The 20,708-nt window shown below is 43.8% G+C and overlaps 1 protein-coding gene and 2 non-coding genes across 3 annotated transcripts in view; 1 reads left to right on the top strand and 2 right to left on the bottom strand.

Moving 5' to 3' along the window:
- Positions 1–3,379: 3,379 nt before the first annotated feature.
- Positions 3,380–20,708, bottom strand: part of SHQ1 (SHQ1, H/ACA ribonucleoprotein assembly factor) — an 86,544-nt gene continuing 69,215 nt past the window's right edge. The window contains 2 exon segments of the mRNA XM_004325714.4: positions 3,380–3,607; positions 3,609–4,112. Of these exon segments, the coding sequence (XP_004325762.2) occupies positions 3,568–3,607; positions 3,609–4,112 (544 nt within the window). The 3' untranslated portion in view covers positions 3,380–3,567.
- Positions 5,669–5,773, bottom strand: LOC117314059 (U6 spliceosomal RNA). Its single transcript, XR_004528742.1, has one exon. It is a non-coding gene; the product is annotated as a U6 spliceosomal RNA (small nuclear RNA).
- On the top strand, positions 19,093–19,165 carry TRNAE-CUC (transfer RNA glutamic acid (anticodon CUC)). Its single transcript has one exon. It is a non-coding gene; the product is annotated as a tRNA-Glu (tRNA).

Raw genomic sequence — 20,708 nt, forward strand, 5'->3', positions numbered from 1 at the left:
AGCTGTTCAACCAATTTAGAATGTGGTAGGGAGTAGCCCTGTGTCATTTGTAAATTAATCCCGTGCCAGTGAAAGATGGAATCAGTGTAGTCCCTGGCACCTAAAACCGATCATGTCCACGGCGAGGCCCCGTGTCATTCTTCAAGGATGATGGGAGGAGAGACAGAACACAGAACACAGGTCAATGATCATGCCCGCCCAGAAGATGAGGCAGTGCTGTGATTCACTGATGTAATTAATATTTCTCTCTAATCTGCTGAACTGTGTAGACTTTTACCACGAGCATGCCTCAGAAGCGACTGACAGGGCTCTCATTTTCCAAGGGCTGGCTCCCCCAGAAACCTGCTGTCAGGTAGCTTAAAAGAGCCCTGTGCAGCACTGGGGAGTGTGACAATAATAATAAACTCTTATGCTGGTTTAATACTTTCCAGTTGATAAAATGATGTTTTGAACATGCAGTCTCATCATCCTGTAAGATAAGCAAAAAAAGTCATTGTATTCCCATTTCCAAGAGGAAGGGAGAGGCTCAGAGGCTGGCGTACCTCCGAACTATGGCTCTGGGACTCAATGCCTTGTCTCCTCAGCCCCGAGGCCCTGGTTCTTGCCACTAAGCTGCAGCTAGGGAGCTGCTGAGGTCTCCTCTCTGTGCTTTCCCTAACTTTTTATTTTTTTCTTCCATCACCGAGGGTTCTTGGGAAATGCATATGGTTATAGGAAATCCCTCGAGTTGCCTGGCAGGTCATCTAGTTAAAAATATATATTAAAGGCAGCACTCTTGGATGTGTTTTGGGTTACACACATGGTATAGTGTTCTTAACTCATCTTAAACAAAGGGTAATGCGATATTAGAAAGCTTTAACCCTCTGAGAACAAAGAAAGGGTAAAAGTAACGCGGCAGACGCGGAATCTAAAATTAAGGCGCTCACTCACATTGTTTTTAAAACTCATGAGAGTCGTTCAGCGAGTTCCTCTGCTTTGAGGATGTCCGGGAAGGACCATGTTTGCCCATCCTTGGAGGAAGAGAGCAACAGATTTTTCTACCCAAGACAATTCTCACCAAAGTAGATCCTGTTTGGATTCCTAAGTAAGGACAGAAGGTGATGGAAGGAGAAATTTCCACGGCTTTAAACTTTTAGACAAGAGTGGATTTGCTCAACTTGACGTCAGTAGAAGTAAATGAGGGGAATAACAGATAATGCATTTTCAAACTGGCCTCAGGTCATGTGCTACTGAGGAGAAATGCATTTTCAATGGTCACAGGGATTCTGAAGGTCTCTGGGGAGCCTGAGAAAAGTCTTGAACACATTCTAAAAAAGCTGTTATGGTGTTCAGGAGTTAACATGGGTGTCAAATAGCACAGTCACCCCAACTATCCTGTTAATACAAACTGGTATTTATAGTGGAAATACAAATACTTGCAACCTATACAGACCCAGAGTAAAAGGGATCATACCCTTTCCTGAAATAAAAATGCTACTGAGATTAACACATATCAGATTTCATTTCATTTCCTCCCTAAAGCAAATTGGTTTATTTCATTTGTTCATTCATTCAGCAAATATTTATGGAGCTCTGAGAATATGGGCACTGATGATTCAGTGGTAACAAGACACGACACAGACATCACTCCCTAGGAGCTTACACTCAAGTAGGAAAATTCACATTTAAATTATTAATGGAGGCTTACGTTTCCAATCAAGATGGAGTAATACGGACCAGATGAATTTTCCCTCCTGACATAACCAAACAAGAAAAACAGAAATAATACATGAAACCATGGTTTTCAAGACACTGGACATCAGGCAATGAAAGACAGTGATCCCAAGGGATGGAAAACAAACCCCAGGAGCAGTACGAGGGTCTCGCCTACTGCCCTGGAAGAATGTCTAGGCTGCCCAGGGAGGGGCGACCCAGGCAGAACCCAATGGACTCCGGAGTTCAGGAGACAGAGCTGGGAGCTTGGGGAGTCCAAGGCAGCCCGAGTCTGCAAGACAGGGTAGGGGAGAGGGGAGAGCTGTAGAGAACCCCAGATACCTGGAGAGGGTCGAGGACTCAGAGGAGAGCCTATAAATGAGGCCAGGCAAGAACCACATGAAAGGATTAGAGGGACCAGTGCTCAGCACTCACACAGGTGTCTACTTCCATCAGCCGGACTGGAACACTCATAATCCCTGGGGCACGGGAAAATCGTTCTTTAGGACGGGGAAACAGCGTGTTCTAGACAGAGCACTGTTCCAGACCTGCCTAACAAATTACAAAAGCAAGACCCACAAGGATCAAACTATTTCCAAGTAACTTAACTGCATCCCAAAACAAAGCTAAAGAATATTTATAAGAACACATATCCAGTACCCAACGAGGCAGAATTCACAAAATTTATCCAATCAAAGAGTATCAGGCATGCAAGGATGACTCCTCTGGGGATTTGTATCTAGGATTTATAAAGAACCCTCCAAACTCAAAAATAAGAAAAGCAACCCAACTTAAAAAAATTGACAAGAGATCTAAACAGACACTTCACCAAAGATGACAAATACACATGTGAAAAGACGCTCAACATAAGAAGTCTTAAAAACGCAAAATAAAAGGAGATACCACTTCACACCTATTAAAATGGTAAAAATGTTAAAAATGGACCACACCAAGTGATGACAGGAATGAGAGAGAAGCGGAGCTCTCACAGGCTGCTGGTGGGCGTGTTAAATGGTACAGCCACTTTGGAAAACAGTTTGGTGGTTTCTTCAACTGTTAAACATACACCTACCATACGGCTCTGTCATTCCACTCCTAGATATTTACCTAAGAGAAATAAGAGCATATGTCCACACAAAGACTTGCACACAAATGTTCATAACAGCTTTATTTGGAACAGCTGAAAGCTGGAAACAACCCAAATGTCCATTTAATGAACTACTACTCAGATATGGAAAAGAAAACACCGCCAAACCTCGATACACGCTACATCAATGTATCTCAAAATAATTATACTGAATGAAATAAGCCTGACAAAGAAGAGTACATGTTATACGATTCAATTTATATTAAATTCTAGGAAATACAACCTAACATACGGCGACGGAGCAGACGGAGGCTTGCCTGGGGAATGGGGGTGGGTGGCATGCAGAGGCGCGGGTGGGAGAGGGGTGACGAAGGGGCAGGAGGACACTTGCAGATGGTGGGTAAGTACAGCATCTCAACTGCAGTACTGGTTTTATTCGGTGTATGTATCTGTCACCACTTGTCACACTATCTGCTTAAGATGTTTGCGGCTTACTGTATGTCCTGCGTATCTCTGTAAAGCTACTCAAAGTATTTTAGGGCTCTACCTTCTAGAGATTCTGGAAGAACTACTATTCTTATCTCCAAATATTAATTACACTTTAAGAAAAACTTTAGAACTTTATTTTTAAAGGTGCAACAAGAAAACCGACTGGTGTCAACATTAGCTCACTGACAAACAATGTTGTATACACTAAGGAAAAGTACAAAGCGAAAATGAAGAATTCTCATTCGGTCAACAAAACCAAATCTGACGTAATTCTCAATAACGAATGAGACCACTCGGAGTCAATTCTTGGGTGTCTGCCGGCTGTCTCTCTTCAGCACGCTGTCCAGCAGCAGAGCCCTTGGGCTCAGAAATCTGAACCGAAGTCTCCAGTTGTTCTCCAAGCTCCTGGATTAGAGGCTCAGATGCCCCAGGAGCCCGGGGAGAGGCGAGCGGCTGTCCCTGACCATCATCAGACCCTGGGAGGACCACGCTTCTGCACATCCCACCATGGTCAGGAAGCAGGGCCGAGCTGGTTTCCTCAACAAAGGGACCGAGCAAGGAAGGCCCTGCCTCACGTTCACCACCTCTGGGCTCCTCGTGTTCCGAGCCTGAGTCCTCGGTCTCAGACGATGTGCTGCTCTCTGATTCCTCCGAATCGCTTGTCTCAGAGCTGGAGGAAGGCGTCTGCTGCCCGGAAATGCATCGGGCTCCTGCATTCGATGCAGCTTCTTCCTCCTGGACCAAGAGTGCCGCTGCTTCCAGTTCCTGCAGTTCCAACCCCAGCTGGGCCTTGGTCGGGGATGCTTTCTTTAAGGCTTCCGCAAGAGCTGCCAACTTTCTGGACCTTGAAGACCATTTTAAGAAGAAATGTTAGGACTATTCATTAATTGGTCTGGGGATAACAGGGTCCACAGCTTAAAGAGATAACAAAATAAAGTTGGATCCATACTTCATACGGCACACAGGATGAATCCCCAAACAGATCAATGATATGAACGGAAGAAAGGAACCAAGTACTACAAGGACACGCAGGAGATTTCCCTCATGAGCCTAGAATGAGGAAGGCCTTTCTAACTAGGACTCAAAATCCAGAAGCCACAAAAGAAAGGCAAAGATTGATAAATTCTAATAAAAAATCTACCAAAACTAATAAAAATCAACAAGTTCTGTAGGGCAAAAAGAAAAAAAGATTACAAGAAAAGTCAAAAGGCTAATGCAAAATTGAGAAAAATATTTGCAATTCATATCACAAAACAAGGCCTAGTTCCCCTAACAGAGTTCTTAAAAATGCAGATAATAATCCATCAGGAAAATGGGCAAAAGACACAAGCAGACAATTCCCATACAAAGGAACACAAATGGCTCTTAAATATACGAAAAGATGTTCAACAACTTCAGTCAAATAAGAGAAATACAAATTAAAGTCGTGCTGAGATATATTTTTCATTTATCAGATTGGCAAAAATCCAAACGTTTGGTAATACTGCCAGCAAGGCTGTGGAGGAAAGGCGCTTTCATACACTGCTGGTGAGAGAGTTAAAAGCTTCAGTCCCGATGAAGGAGAACCTGGCAATACCTTTCAAAACTGAAAACGTAACATACCCTTGACCCAAGCAAACCCGCATCTGGAAATTAAACACGTAGGCTACACGACACAGGCCCAAGGTACTATTTACTGTGGCATTGTTTCTAATACTCCAAAATAAGAAACACCCAAATGTCCATCAACGTGGCATACGGCTATGGCATATCCCACGAAGGAAAAGTCTACAGCTATGTAACAGATGAGGTTCTCCAGGGGCTAACCCAGATATATCGTGTAACAACAAAAGGCCTGCCACATGCATACGCTGCCTTCTATGTTAAACACACACAACAAAGGAAGGACATAAAAACATACTTCATTTGCTTGTACACGTATCCATGAACTCTGGAGAGCTACAGAAAACACTAGTATTTATGTGGAGGGGGCACTGCAGGAGCTGGAAAGATGGAAGATGATGGTGAGAGGGAGACTTGTCACCACATATTGGGTCTTATTTTTAAAATTTTCATTAGAGTATAGTTGATTTACAACGCTGTGTTAGTTTCTGCTGTACAGCACAGTGAATCAGTTATACATATACATATACCCACTCTTTTTTAGATTCTTTTCCCATATAGGTCATTAGAGAGTATTGAGTAGAGTTCCCTGTGCTACACAGCAGGTCCTTATTAGTTATCTATTTTATATATGGTAGTGTGTATATGTCAATCCCAATCTCCCAATTTATCCCTCCCCCCGCTTCCCCCTTGTTAATCATAACTTTGTTTTCTACATCTGTGACTCTATTTGTTTTGTAAATAAGTTCATTTGTACCCTTTTTTTAGATTCCACATATAAGCAATATCACACAATATAAAAATATGGAACACTTCACAAATTTACGAGTCATCCTTGCACAGGGGCCATGCTAATCTTCTCTGTGTGTCCAATTTTAGTATCTGTGCTGCTGAACCAAACACTATTGTTCATTTTTAAACCTATGTGAATGGAATACCTATTCAAATTTTTTAACTAAAAAAGAAATAAAAAAAGCAGTCAGAGAGCGACATGGAGTGCTTTTCATTTTTAGCAGAAAACCATCTCATGCTATTTCAGAGGATATTTTTGCTACATTTATAACATTACATTATACTGAACAGATAAACTTTTTCATTAACCTGGATTCATTTTAGTAGTTCTGTTTCTGAAGCAACGTGTAAAGCATACTGCAGTTCTCCAAAAATGATATCTTTGCTGTTCCATAGAGGAAAATCTGGTGTGACAAGTGAAAAAAAGTGGCAATGAGTGACATGTCTTCTGGGTTTCCCTAGCTCCAAAGATTAAATGAGTGGCTTGAGACAAACTGGATGAGGTGAGTTCACAGGATAAATTCATTCGTCAAAGCGAAGTCCATCCCATAATACTGGGGAAATGAGACTTCATTTCAATAGAGCTTAAGTGATAGATGGGGACTTGGGGACTTTCATCTAAGTGCCTGGATGTACCTGAGACCCCTTTGTCTCAAAATACTTAACGTTAACAATGAGCTTCCGCGCCCCGCCCCCGGCCCTCCACAAGTGTAACCAGGACCCGAAGCTTCCACTGCAGTCAGTGTCCAAGGGAGGGTAGGACAAGGACAATGGCCGTCATGGATGCACAACTTTCTCTTAAATGAGGAAAACCCCATGTATTGGTGCTGGGATTGCCAGAGCTTAGAAAAGGAAAGATGGTCCGGGGTAGAGAGGAAAACTGGGATGAGATCCACTAGAGCTGGTGAATGATTCCCAAAGGGCTATAACTCTGAGTGAACCCTGGTGGGTTTGAGACATCTTTAAAAACACAGTTATGAAATAAGACGATCGCAGTATAATCTACACCCACGTCCAACACAGCTGCAGATGATGCCCACCGTATATTTTGAAACCTTGGCTACCAGTGGCCACGGATCTGGTGAGAGCCAGTGGACCAGTTTAAACCCTCCTTACTGCAAGGCCCTGCCAGCCTAAGGACTAGTTCACTGCCATCTTTCTCACTGAAAAAGGTCCTCTCTGGGTAATGACACACAGCTTCAAGAGATAAAGAGCCATGAACTTGGGCAAGGAGACAATGCCTCACATTAAATTTTCATATGCAAAATAAAAATCTGAACTAAAAGCCTTCACACTTCAGTAAGCACACACCTCACATGTTTAAGAGCCACGCTAAACACTTTCAACAATACGTGAAGGACGGCGCTCCACAAACGTCTCCTTGCGCTGGCTCCTAACCACAAGCCTATGAATCGGCTTCATTTTTATCCCCACGTGACACATGGTGAAACAGAAGCTTGGAGAGGTTGAGACCAGCTGAAGTTCACCCCGCTCATGAGGGGCAGTCAGGACGGGAAGCCCAGGCCTCTGAGCTCCCGCACTCTCTCTTCCCCACCACAGGGGCTCCCAGGAATTCTCAGGCTCTGAAAAGCTTCCCTTCTTAAGCCCACATTCTTGATTCCTTCCCAACGTGATACCACTCAACACCTCAAAGGAGCAAGTTCTGACTTGCCTAAGGCCCAGAATTCTCCAGAGAAACTAGGACTGGTCCCTTTGGTTCAGCAATCTTAAATGGAGTATACATTTAAGCTTTACCTACAGGGGTTGTAGAATCCCAGGGAGAAAAAATGTGAACTGTTTTTGTGGATATTCCTGAATACAGTAGATATATCTACTCAAGTTAAAACTATGTATATATTTGTTATTGTCTACTATAAAAATATTACATCTATCACTTATAAGTGCATGAATTTGGAATTTCAAAGCTCCCTACCTGTCATCTTGGCTCTTTTCAGAAAGTATCCCTCACAATGCTGGGACTAAAAAGTGTCAACTCTAACAGGCAGGAAGGTGGCAAGGATGAGGCCCAGGACCCAAACAGAAACTCGTGCCTCTTACCAGCTGAGATGACTTTTTATGCTTCCGAGAAAAGTTTGTTTCTCACTTTTAGCACTGTATTATGTTTAAGATGACCCATTTATATAATGTGTGTAAAAAACAGATTATATGTTTCTGTTTTTTATTCCTTGCCACCCTGATTCATCTCTCTCTTTTTTTAAAAAATAAATTTATTTATTTATTTTATTTTTGGCTGCGTTGGGTCTTTGCTGCTGTGCACGGGCTTTCTCTAGTTGCGGTGAGTGGGGTCTACTCTCTGCTGTGGTGCGCGGGCTTCTCATTGCGGTGGCTTCTCTTGTTGCGGAGCATGGGCTCTAGGCACGCGGGCTGCAGTAGTTGTGGCGCACGGGCTTAGTTGCTCCGCGGCATGTGGGATCTTCCCAGACCAGGGCTCGAATCCATATCCCCTGCATTGGCAGGCGGATTCTTAACCACTGCACCACCAGGGAAGTCCCTCTATCTCTTATTATCCCACTTTTACTACCTCAAGCTGTCTAGTTTCCCAAGTTGATATTAAACTTCTTATAGAAACTTTACAGAAGAAGCATTTTGACCTCTCAAAGAATGCTGGGATAAAAAACGAATTAAAATGTTCAAAATATCATTGGTTTAGAATATGACCCAACAGCCTGAGGAATGAAAGTTGGGTTTGTTTCTATTCAATCATTTTACACAGATAACTTAGCAGTCACTGTTCACAGAAAAGGAAATTATTCCTTTGGAGAAAAAAATTAAGCCATGCAAGAGTAGCCTCTTTGTTCTTTCAAGCACTGGCACAATTGGAGTTGGTTCTAACTCTGCCACTCCTTGTAAATTCTAGACTCTAACTCTGTAATGGCCTTTCCATTTCAGAAAACACCTCATTTAACGCAGTTAGTGGTTTCTCACTGTCACACTCAAAACAGACCAGGCTAGGTTGTGTCAAAAAGCCTTGTCAAGTGACATTATTAGTTAACTAGAATGCTTACAAAAACCAGGTACATGTGGATATACTCAATGAACACATACACTGAGTTACTAGTTGTACTTATAGTATATATTTTATATCTAAGTGAAGAACTCCTACCTGTTAAGATGTATTAATTACAGAGTGAAGAGATTCAGCATTTAAAAGACACATGATAGATCGTACCAATGTCGTATTTTAATAGAATTATACTCAACACGGGTTTTTCTTAGAAAAGTTTTGGAAATGTAATCCTGCCATGTAGCTTTAAAAAAACCCAAAACCCTGCCATTCTGTTTATAGATGTGAAATAATATCCTATCTGGAGGAATTTTTTTTTTAATTAAAGACTGCCTTCTGACAAGTTACAGTAAATCCAACTGCCATGAAAGAGTAACAGTAACAGCTGAGGGTATATGCCTTTACTGTGGCTAAGCTGATATAAAATTTCCTCAATTATTTTATATTTGGCAACTGAATTTAGGGGGAAAAAATAAAGGGAACCGTAGCCTTATGAAACAGCCAAAACAAAGTGCAAAAGGAGCCCTGAAATGCAGGAAAAAGAAAACTAGGTATAAATAGAAAGCATACATCCTGTTTCTTGCTGTAGAGTTTTGTCTCAAACTATCAATCAACTTTTCACCACTTCCTGCAATAGCAGGCCTACTATAAATCTTGTAGTAACTGACTAGGTTTCATTTCCTCCGCCAAACCCTGCTAACCTGCCAGGCATGACATACTGACACTAGAGCCAGCAACTGATAACGTAGGACACGACTCTAGTGACGCCACTCCAGACACATTTCATACTGGATGATGATGGAATACGCTGACTTGGCCTTCTAATTTCAAAGCGCAGTCACACACACAAACACACACTCGGGTTCTTTCTGGGAACAAACGGTATATCAACTTTCTTTTTAAAAGGCAATGATGATAATGACATATAATCATAATTCTTCTCTACTGAAAAGAACCAGTTCCAAACTTCAAACTCCTCCGCCCAAAATACATTTATGCAACCTGATCTAAATAAAAGGTAATGCATTAGCTTTAGGTAGAAGTTGCTGGTGAAACTCTACTCTGAAAAGTGCCATGAAAGACAAACAGCACCTGATGCACAGATGAATACAGCCTGTCCTTACTCTCTAAGGGTAAAAAACGTTTCCATCTCAGTCATTAACAGAAACAACTGATCTCTTGGAACAAGACATTACCGATTCTGTATGTCATCTGACATACAGAAAATACTGCAAGATAAGAGTCATTCATGGAAGCAACCTAAGTGTCCATCAACAGATGAATGGATAAAAAAGATGTGGCACATATATACAATGGAATATTACTCAGCCATAAAAAGAAACAAAATTGAGTTATTTGTAGTGAGGTGGATGGACCTAGAGTCTGTCATACAGAGTGAAGTAAGTCAGAAAGAGAAAAACAAATACTGTATGCTAATGCACATATATATGGAATCTAAAAAAAAAAAAAAAATGGTTCTGAACCTACGGGCAGGACAGGAATAAAGACACAGACGTAGAGAATGGACTTGAGGACACGGGGAAGGGGAAGGGGAAGCTGGGACGAAGTGTGAGAGTAGCATGGACATATAGGACATATATACACCACCAAATGTAAAATAGACAGCTAGTGGGAAGCAGCTGCATAGCACAGGGAGATCAGCTCTGTGCTTTGTGACCACCTAGAGGGGTGAGATAGGGAGGGTGGGAGGGAGACGCAAGAGGGAGGAGATATGGGGATATATGCATATGTATAACTGATTCACTTTGTTATAAAACAGAAACTAACACACCATTGTAAAGCAATTATACTCCAATAAAAATGTTAAAAAAAAGAGTCATTTATGCCATATTGAGTTTGGGCCAATGAAATAATTTTTCATCCTATTTTCAACTTGACTTAATACCACTCTTTGGGGCTGGATTATGATAAACAACACCTAGTCCATTAGACCATTAGAATAATTTTCCAAAAACTCCCTGTATTAGTTTCCAGTGACTGTCATAACAAACTACCACAAACTGGGTGGCTTCAAACAGCAGAAATTTATCCTCTTACAGCTCTAGAGGCTAGAAGTCCAAAATCAAGGTATCAGGAGGGCTGCTTCCTTCTGAGGGCTCAGAGGGGAGAATCTCTTCCATGCCTATCTCTTAGCTTCAGGTGTTGCCAGGAATCCGTGGCTTACAGACACATCACTCTTAAACTCTGCTTCTGTCACCACCTGCCTTCTCTCTGTGTGGCTGTCTGTCTTCCCCCTGGATGTGTCTCTTCTCCTCATAAGAATACCAGTCATATTGGATTAAGGGTCCATCCTACACCAATATGACCCCATCTTAACAATAATTTATACCTACGACAACCCTATTTCCAGATGAAGTCACATTCTAGGGTTCTGAGAAGGATATGAATTGGGGGGGCACTATCCAACCCAGTACAGCCTGTCTTCTAGCCCCCCCAATTCATGGCTGTCCCACATGCAATATACATTCACCCGTCTCAACATCCCCAAGGTCTCAATCCATTCTAACATCAATTCTAGGTCCAAAATCTCATCTAAACCTCATCTCAATCAGGTTTAGGTGAGTCTCTGGGTATGTTCCATCCTGGGGTAAATTCCTCTCTGTCCACAGACCTGTGAAACTAAAAAACAAGTTATCTGTTGCAAAATATAATGGTTGGACAGGTGTAGAAAAGACATCCTCATTGCAGAAGGGAGAAAATGGAAAGGATAAAGGAGTTACCACTGCAAAGCAAGTTCACAACGCACAGGTCAAATGCCATTAGTTTTTTTTTTAAAACATCTTTTTTGGAGTATAATTACTTTACATTGTTGTGTTAGTTGTCGCTGTACAACAAAGTGAATCAACTATACATATACACGTATCCCCATATCCCCTCCCTCATGCGTCTCCCTCCCACCCTCCCTATCCCACCCCTCTAGGTGGTCACAAAGCACCGAGCTGATCTCCCTGTGCTATGCAGCTGCTTCCCACTAGCTATCTATCTTACATTTGGTAGTGTATATATGTCCTATATGTCCATGCCACTCTCTCACTTCGTCCCAGCTTCCCCTTCCCCTTCCCCATGTCCTCAAGTCCATTTGCTACGCACAAGAGCAGACTTCTAACCCCGATCCAGGCGCCTGTCAAGACCAGCTGGTCAGCAGCTCAGCACACACACCACACCCTGCTGGGTACAACCACCTCTCGCATGTAGGCAATGGACGTAAAAGTCTGCTCAGGCTTGGACTTTCAAGAACTGCCTTAGGAAACCTTGGATTTGAAAGCCACACTGGACAACAGTGCTGAGAAGCGTTCATCTACAGAAAATCAAAATCGGGGAAGGCCAATTTTCTTAATGGTTGCTTATGTTCTCTCAAAAACTACTTTAGTTCAACTACAGTGAAAAGCATTTGTCTATCGGAACATCCTTAAGTGACAGTCCCTAGCCTATCCAAGGAGAATTTTCAAAGTCTTAATAAAGGTAACTGATATCAATGACGCATATTTCGTTCCTCTCCTTAATAAAGCCCTGCTACTTAAAGTGGAGTCCCTGGACAGCAGCAGGAGTATCATCTCAGAACTTGTGAGAACTGCAAAACCCCAGGGCCTATCCCAGACCCCTGAATCAGAATCTGCAATTTTAACAAGCTCCCAGGGGACCTGTATGCTCAGTGAAGTCTGAGAAGCACTGCTTCAGACAGACGTGACCGTGTCGGAGTGATGATTATGACCACCTTACGCTTTACAGCTCTCAGCAGCGCTGACTCAATCTGACCAAACAGCTGGCAGGATGGGACTGGCACGAGGCTCTCCCCCGCTCCTGGGTCAGCTCTGAAGCTTCAGCCTGCAGCCACTCAGCCACCTGGGCTCCAGGTCAAGGTGCGAGGAGCCCTTCTCTAATGGCCCTTTGGCTCAAGAGTTCTCTCCGTGGCCTTTCTTCTAGGCCCGCTTGATCCTGAGGCTCGTTCTCAGAAACATCTCATCTCCCAGCACCGATTCTACAAAGCTGGGATCAGCTGCTTTCTTGCACAAAATCTTCAACCTCTGCAGAGATTTCTCCCAAGGCCAGGCTCCAGAAGCCTGCTCCTCCCCCACTCCCTCTCCAGCCCGGTTAGACCCCACCCAGGCCTGCCCTAGCCCCGCCCTGCCCTCCTCCGATTGCTTCCTTACCTCCAGTATGGGCCTCTCCCACAAGTAACCTCTACCTCCAGGTCTCACTGAAACAACGCGGCAGACGCATTTCTCATTCATTCATTCATTCACTCATTCAATATCTACCGAAAGTACTATGTGCCTAAGCACTGAGCAAAACAGATAAGGACCCTCATGCTCATGGAGCTTATACTCTTGTTTAGGAAAAGATAGACAACGAACAGAAACTAAGTGAATACAGAGTGTGCTAGATGGCATAACTGCTATGGAAAAAACACAGCTGAAAAGTGGCCCAGGAGTGTTAAGGACAGAGGGGATTCAATTTTTTACGTGTCTAGAGAAGACCTCACTGAAAGGTGACATAAGGGACCAAATACATTGAATAGCCTAAAGTGTGAGACCTGGCTTTATTCTTGCTTTTTACTTAGTCCATTTCTTCCTGGCTTGAACCTCCAGCCCACTGAACTTGGTACAATACTCACATCCAACCCCTGCTCCCAGCCTAAAAGCCATGTGGATGTCAATTCCCACGTAGCTGTCTCTAATCTCCAGATCATGTATCCATGCCTAGAAAACTGCTTCTCCTACCTTCCACTCACCTGAGCCTGATACCCAATCTGTGCTGTCCCACGTTCAAGGAAAATGACAACGGGCTATCTTATTTCTAAAAAGGAAGACCCAGAGGTTTAGTAGAAGAGGAGAAAAATTCTGGCCAAGCCAGAATTTTATAGTATTTTATACTATAAATATAAGCTAGATAAAATTACTTAAGGGCTCAAGAACGTGTCTTTCTACAGCTAACTTTTCTCTGCTAAGAAACTGTGAAAGATGCCATAGGAAGGCCTCATGCTCAGCCACCAGGGAAACAAGGGCAGAGATTACAGCAGATCCACGCCCCTGGTATGGGTGGAGGATGGGGCATTAAAGGCACAATTAATTCTCCTTTAAGAACTGAGCAAGCCACTCTGTTGAAGTCTACACAAACGCAGGCTGGAGGGAACCTGATAGATAACTGAGCCCAGGGTTGTCTGGCAGAGCTTTGCGTGAAGATGGAAATGCTTTAGATCTGTGTTATCTAACGCGGTAGCCACGAGACACACGTGGCAACTGAGCACTTGAAACGTCCAGCGTGACTGAGGAGCTGAATCCTAAATCTTATTTTATTTTAATTAATCTACACTAAAATAGCCTCACGTGGCTATGCATACAAAATTCGACTAACAAGATCGAATCGAAAGCCCTAATTTCCTGTGACAAAGACGAGGTCTAGACAAAGCTAAGAGTACAGGGCTACCACAGCCTGGAGCACTAATATTCCGCACAGGCACCAGACTGGAGGGTTCTGAACTGCTTTCGTATGCGTGAGCCCGTGTGATCCTTTCCTCAGTCACATGGGCTAAGCAGGTATGAACGACTCTCTACACTTCACCAGTGCTCACAGGCCAACATGGGCCTGATGCCAGAGGGTAAATCCGGGGGATGGCCAGGGCTTCTAACACGCAACCTGCTGTGTGCTAGGTCCCACCGAAGCAGTGACGCCATCTGGGTACTCACAGGGCTTATTACCTACGTGAAACAAGAGGCTGGAAGACCACACTAGCCAGGACAATCACTGAAGAACCTTTCCTGTGTTGGGGGATCCAACCCTTGGCAAAACATTTACGCAAATTAAGCCTGAAGAACCTTTCCTATGTTGGGGGATCCAACCCTTGGCAAAACATTTACGCAAATTAAGCCTGAAGAACCTTTCCTATGTTGGGGGATCCAACCCTTGGCAAAACATTTACGCAAATTAAGCCTTCTAGGATACTTGTATCAGGATGGGAACTAAAATTTATTCTCTATTTTAAGGTAGTGACCATGACTCTCAAAAATTAGTTTGTTGGACATCGCTTAAGAATTCTATGTTCACTTTAGCATCAAGACATACAGGCGAAAACTCTGCTATAATGAGAACTGAAGAGTTGCCAAGATGTCCAATCAGACCCAAATTACTATCTACGAAAATTACTGATTACTAAAAATAAGAATGAAAAAGTGGCTCCAAAATATCGTGTGACTAAATACAGGAATACACGGCACAACTGAAACCCCCAGTTAGAGGGCTGTACCAAACCTGCTGGCTGAACAGCATTTCGTGTTCCTACGAGAACTGGATGCAAAAGCCTAATTATGGTTAGATTCAAACGATGTGATCAAAAAGCTTCCCATGTGGGGCGAGAGACGTAAGGGCTTTTCTCCTTTCGTTCCTCGTGGGGGCATCGGGTAAGCTTTTTCTTGCAGCCACCTCACTCCAAAGGGATGAATCCAGCGCCACCAGGAACACTTGACAAAAAAGCAGGGACGGCTGTCGGCGGGGAGCGCGGGGCTGGGCTTTGATCGCAGCTGCGGCTCCCACCTGTTGAAAAAGGCAGCCATGGCGATGCGGCACTTCCCTTGCTCACAAACACAAGAAATCGGCAGAGATAAGCTGACACGGAAAACATTACACAAATCGCTGACCCTGCTGCAGGCGGAGAAGAGCTGCCTCTGCTCGGCTTTGATTTTCTGGAGCCAAGCCTTGTGGGGAGAGGCGGGTGGACTTTATTCTTTTCCGGGGCTCCCATGGCAAGGTGAGTGCAGACGGAGTCCAGAGGAACACCACGTGCAGAAGAAAGGGAAAGAAAGAAATAAACAGAACAAGAACCCGGGCTAAACTGAGCCGTGGCAGAGAGCTGCCATCCGCAGCCAGGAGGAACGATCACATCCCTAGTGAAAAGCAACTAGGGTTTTACAGGATTTGTGAAATCGCACAGAGCAGGGAACTCTGGCTGTGCGCTCGGTCGTGCTGCTGTTCCTGCTGAATGAAGCCAATAGGTATGTGCCTTAGGTCTTCCGGATGCATTTTCCACTCCTATTGTTTAGTGTGTGTCCGAAGAAGAGAACAAGAGCGTACCTCCCCGGGTCCGGGAATGGGGCTGGAAACAGAGCAAAGCACAACCAGCAGTTTTCTCCTTGACACACACGCAGACCAGTCTCGACTTCATAAGTGGCCTATTTGCTGCTTAAGGGTCATCCACAGTTTGCCTTTTTAAAAACAGGGCTTAAAATGAGCCACCCGGTTGACTGCTATGCACCTCAACCGTCTGTGTTCAGCTTCAGAAACTGAGCCCACTGTAACGTGGTCACTGCTGCCACCCATGTGCCACATTGATTGAGGGCCCGAGATCTGCAGGGCGTTTCTCTAGCCCGAGCAGCACAGCAGTGCCCAAGCAAAGCCTGGATCCTGCTCTCATGGAGCCTGCAGTTTGAAAGGAAGAAAGGACAGGGTCCTCTGAGCCAGTCTCAGAGCCCGTATCCAAGAGGCCAAGGTCACAAACTCTGCTGCCCTCACTAGTCAGGCAGATGGAGTCGCATGGAAGGGGCGGGGGTCTGTGCAGAATGGGGCACCCTTGTCCCGTACAGGGGAGACAGCTGGCCTCAGCTCTGGCCAGTTGTCACCAAGCGCGGACGTGGGCTCAGCAACTGCCAGACCTTCTCCGTTAGTTCCAGAGCAGCTGTAAATCCAGACTTTGACATAAAATCTTCCAGTTTTTAAGTGCTGACAACCAATCCGAAGTTTTAGAAAACTCACTGAGAACCAATAGTGACCCAAGGGCCACCAGCTTGCAACTCGTACATGCTGCAGACATAACTGCATCTCCCCAATGCTCTAACATATTCTATATACCCCAGCACATTCCCGCTCCACCAGCGCGACCAGTTCACCACTGCTCTCACTCCCAGCACAACTGTTTTAACTTCGCGGATTTGCCTCAAGTTGTGTCCCTGCCTTGCACACCTCCCTCCTTTCTCTCTGTGCCTGGTCAGACCCCACCCATCTTTAGTTCCCAGGTCAAGTCCCGTACTCCACTCAGCCCTGTAGACCACGCCAAGTTCCCTCTTGTCTTAATCAATACCTTTTATTTTATTTTATTAATTTATTTTTGGCTGCATTGGATCTTAGTTGCGGCACGCGGGCTCTCTAGTTGTGGTGTGCAAGCTTAGTTGCCCTGTGACATGTGGAACCTTAGTTCCCTGACTAGGGATCAAACCCACGTCCCCTGCACTGGAAGGTGGATTCTCAAACACTGGACCACCAGGGAAGTCCCTGAATCAATATCTTTCTTACGGCTGCATCACCCGCTGTATCACTGGCAATGAGGCGGATTCTCTCCGTAATCCACTAATTCTGCCATTTACATATGTTTTCTCCCCAGCAAGACTAAATGCTCATTAATAGAAACCACACTGGATCTTCGTCAACAGAGACAGAGCATGCAGTGTTAACAGAGAGGGTGGGTTAATGTTCTGGAAGATGACAGGGTAATGACTGACCACAGCAAGGTGGTTAGGAGCTCAGGTTCTGACAAGCAGGCCTGGGTTTCTTCATCTCTTTGAGCCTCCGTTTCCATACCTGTAACCTGGGGCCATAATAAAATGGGGACATAACCCAAATCGTATAAAACCTATGAGATTAAGAGACATGATGAATATAAAGTAGTCAACACAATGCCTGGCATGCAGTAAGCTCCTATTATTATCATGGACCGATTGCCTGATTCAGCCAATGGCATTGTTAAGCAAGCAATGCATCAATGGAGGAACTGTGTTGTTTGCAAGCCATTAATTGACTACTTAGTCTGTGCTAATGTGCTCTAAGCATACTGCGTGTGTCAGCTCATCTAATTTGCCTAATTCTACCAATTTTGTGGATAGCTGAGGCACAGAAAGTTTAAATGACCTGTCCAAGGCCATACAGATCTGAAGCCAGCCAAGTGGCCCACTGGCTCCCATAACCTTAACCATGATACTCGATGGCCTCTCTACATTTCTAATGGCAAGGGACAAGCTTTCGACCTCAACCTTTTCAAATCAAAAACAGGACTTGGCTTTGTGGACCATGGCTTAAGATGACAGACTGATCAGGGCTTCATTTGGACGAGACTATATCTCAGAAGTCCCAAGAAGAAGGAGTTTGCTTTTCTGTCAATTTGGCCAAGGGCTGTCTGTTCAATAAAATGAGAATGATGAAGAAAAGAGAAAAAGGCCCAGGAAGTACCATAAAATTACAGCTATCATTATGGAAGGCAAAAACTGTGACACAGATTAATACTAACAGAAAAGACATTTTGCTGATCACAGAAAAAACTGGAGAGGGGATAAGAACAATGTTTCTAGCCTCCAACATCCACACAGAAGACAGGAAAGAGGCAAATGCATCTTGCTTATCTTTCAGATGGTGAAGAAGGAAAGTGATGAAACTGCAGACCGTGAACTCAAAACCCATGAACTGTGTGCATTCGGAGATGAAGTGGTGTCCCCAGGAGCTGGCATGGGTTCACAAAAATGGATGCCATCCCTTGGACTGGTCTCAGCCTGTGAGCCCTGGGCAAAGATTGTGCCTGGGTTTTAGGAAGGCATATGACAGTCTCCTGTGGCTTCCTTATGGGTGAAATACAGAACATGGGGTGTATGGTTATAAAGCTGACTGGATTCACATTTGACCTTACAGGTAAGATTAATTTCCACCTGAAGGAAGGGACCTAGTGGAAGAGTAAAAAGTTTTGACGCCAGACTTCTTCATTCAACGTGTATTCACTGTCTGAGGTGAAAACATAGAACATTCATTCTAATTCCTTAAGGGCATAAGCCTTACTAATTCCTCTTCAGTTCCCGGGTCCCTCATCTTGTGCTTCGCATACAGAAGAAGCTCCGAAAATGATTACTTATTGGATTTCAGGAGTCAAGTTTACAAAGAGTGTTACAAAAGTAAAAAGATCAGGAAAAGATCAGGAAATAGCTGGGATGATACATTCTAGTTTCAAAAAAGTTAAAGCAGGTGCATGGGACAAAACCAAATTCAACAGGGTAAAAACCAGGGAACAGATACAAAGTTCTCAATAGCTGATACATGAGAAATTGTAATTGTAAATAATTAAATAACGTCTGAGACAAATTATAATTAATTCAACATCTGAGACAAAAATCTTAAGGGTTTTGGTTAATGGCAAACTAGGAATAAGGAGTGTGTTGAGGTTTCCAACTATAAGTAGATGAGCTCCCAGACCACATTAATACAGAAATGGTGATAAAAAATGAGAGTGACAGCTCCTTTCTACTTTCTGGCCAAACCTGGAGGATACTTTAAAAGGGTACTGACCCCAAAATGGAGAGGGGAGGCACTGAAAAAGTACAATTTGCCTTTTAAAAAGAAATCAGGAAGGGGGACGTCCCTGGTGGTCCAGTGGGTAAGACTCTGCACTCTCAATGCAGGGGGCCCGGGTTCAATCCCTGGTCGGGGAACTAGATCTCGCATGTATGCCGCGACTAAGAGTTCGCATGCCGCAATTAAGAGTTTGCATGCCGCAACTAAGACCCGGTGAAGCCAAAATAAATAAATAATCAATAACTAAGTAAATATTAAACAAAGAGAGAGAGAGAGACCAGGAAGGGCAAAGAAGTAGAAATTTTGGACCTGTAAGAATCATTTAAAGGCAGAAGAGGCTGATCGAGAAGACTCAGAAGGAATGCGATAGCAATCCCCTAGACAGATAAAAACAGGTATTTGAAAAGAGAAAGGAATTATTCCATGTGGGTCCAGAATTAAAACTAATGAAAAAAAAGTAGACTTCAGTCCAATTCAAAGGAGAACTTTCAAACAATCTAAGGTGCTTCAGAGTAGAACCAGTCCCCTCCTCCATCAGTCAGTCTCCAGACATGCCAAGTGCCTCATGCCAAGAACTAGAAATCACAGTGTCGACAGTGCACAGGGAACTGCCCCACAAAGTAAAGGCTGGCAAAGGAGGAGATTTTGCCAGACATCTCAACTCTATGACTGACTGGATTACAATGAGCATCACCAAGACAAGTGATGCCAGCATTAGCTTCAAGCCTTACAATGGAGAGATGACTTTGTTGGTGTCATTAGAGAAAGCTTCAGGCAAAATGTAACATTTCTGGTAGAGAAAATGGAATGTACAAAGGCAACGAAGGGCTGAAGCTCTTGGCAAATTTGGGAAATGGTGAGTGTATCTGGAAGGAGAGAGGGAGGGTGCCCAATCAGCAGGAGTGAGGGAAGAAGTAGAAAAGATGAGGAAGAGGACCCAAAGGGTCTTGAACCCAGCTCAGGCATCATTTAGGCTCTTAACCTTGGCAGGAGGAATTGTGGAGGACTGCTGAGCAGGACAGCCATGAGCAAAATGGCATTTCAGGATGACAGGGTTGGCATTGTTGTTGGAAGAAAACAAGACAGGGAGTGAGACTCTGGGGGCAAGGAAAACATAGGGGACACTCTGGCAGGAAATGAGAAAATACAGGCCTGAATTAAAGGAAAGGCAGTGACACCAAAAAGAGGAATTTAAGTGAAAGAAGTTATATAGGACAAATTAAAAAGACCTGCTGGATTGATCCAGTGTGGAGTGGGGCGTCAGAGACAGACACACTTGAATCAGGGAACCCAGACAGGACAACGTACCTAACAGTAAGACCAGAAACCCCCAAAACATCTAAACTGGTTCCTAAATTACTGATCCATCACAGCTGTATATCAAATGTTCAGTATACAAAAAAATATAAGATTTTGTAGTTATCTTTGAATCTGAAACCAGTCATCGAAAGTTTATTGAAACAATGTTCACAAAAATTAACTCCTCCAAGGACAGAAAGAAAATATGCCAGGCAAATATTAACCAAAAGAAGCTGGGATCTCCATACTGGTATCAGACAAAATAGATTGTAAGGCAAAAAAGCATTATCAGTGATAAAAGAAGACCACTACATAATAAACACTGCAGTTCTCCAGGGAGCTATAACTGGGAGACAAAATATTAGTTATTGTAAACTACTA

The sequence above is a fragment of the Tursiops truncatus genome, chromosome 10, assembly GCF_011762595.2.
Source record: "Tursiops truncatus isolate mTurTru1 chromosome 10, mTurTru1.mat.Y, whole genome shotgun sequence".
In the NCBI taxonomy this organism is placed as follows: Eukaryota; Metazoa; Chordata; class Mammalia; order Artiodactyla; family Delphinidae; genus Tursiops; species Tursiops truncatus.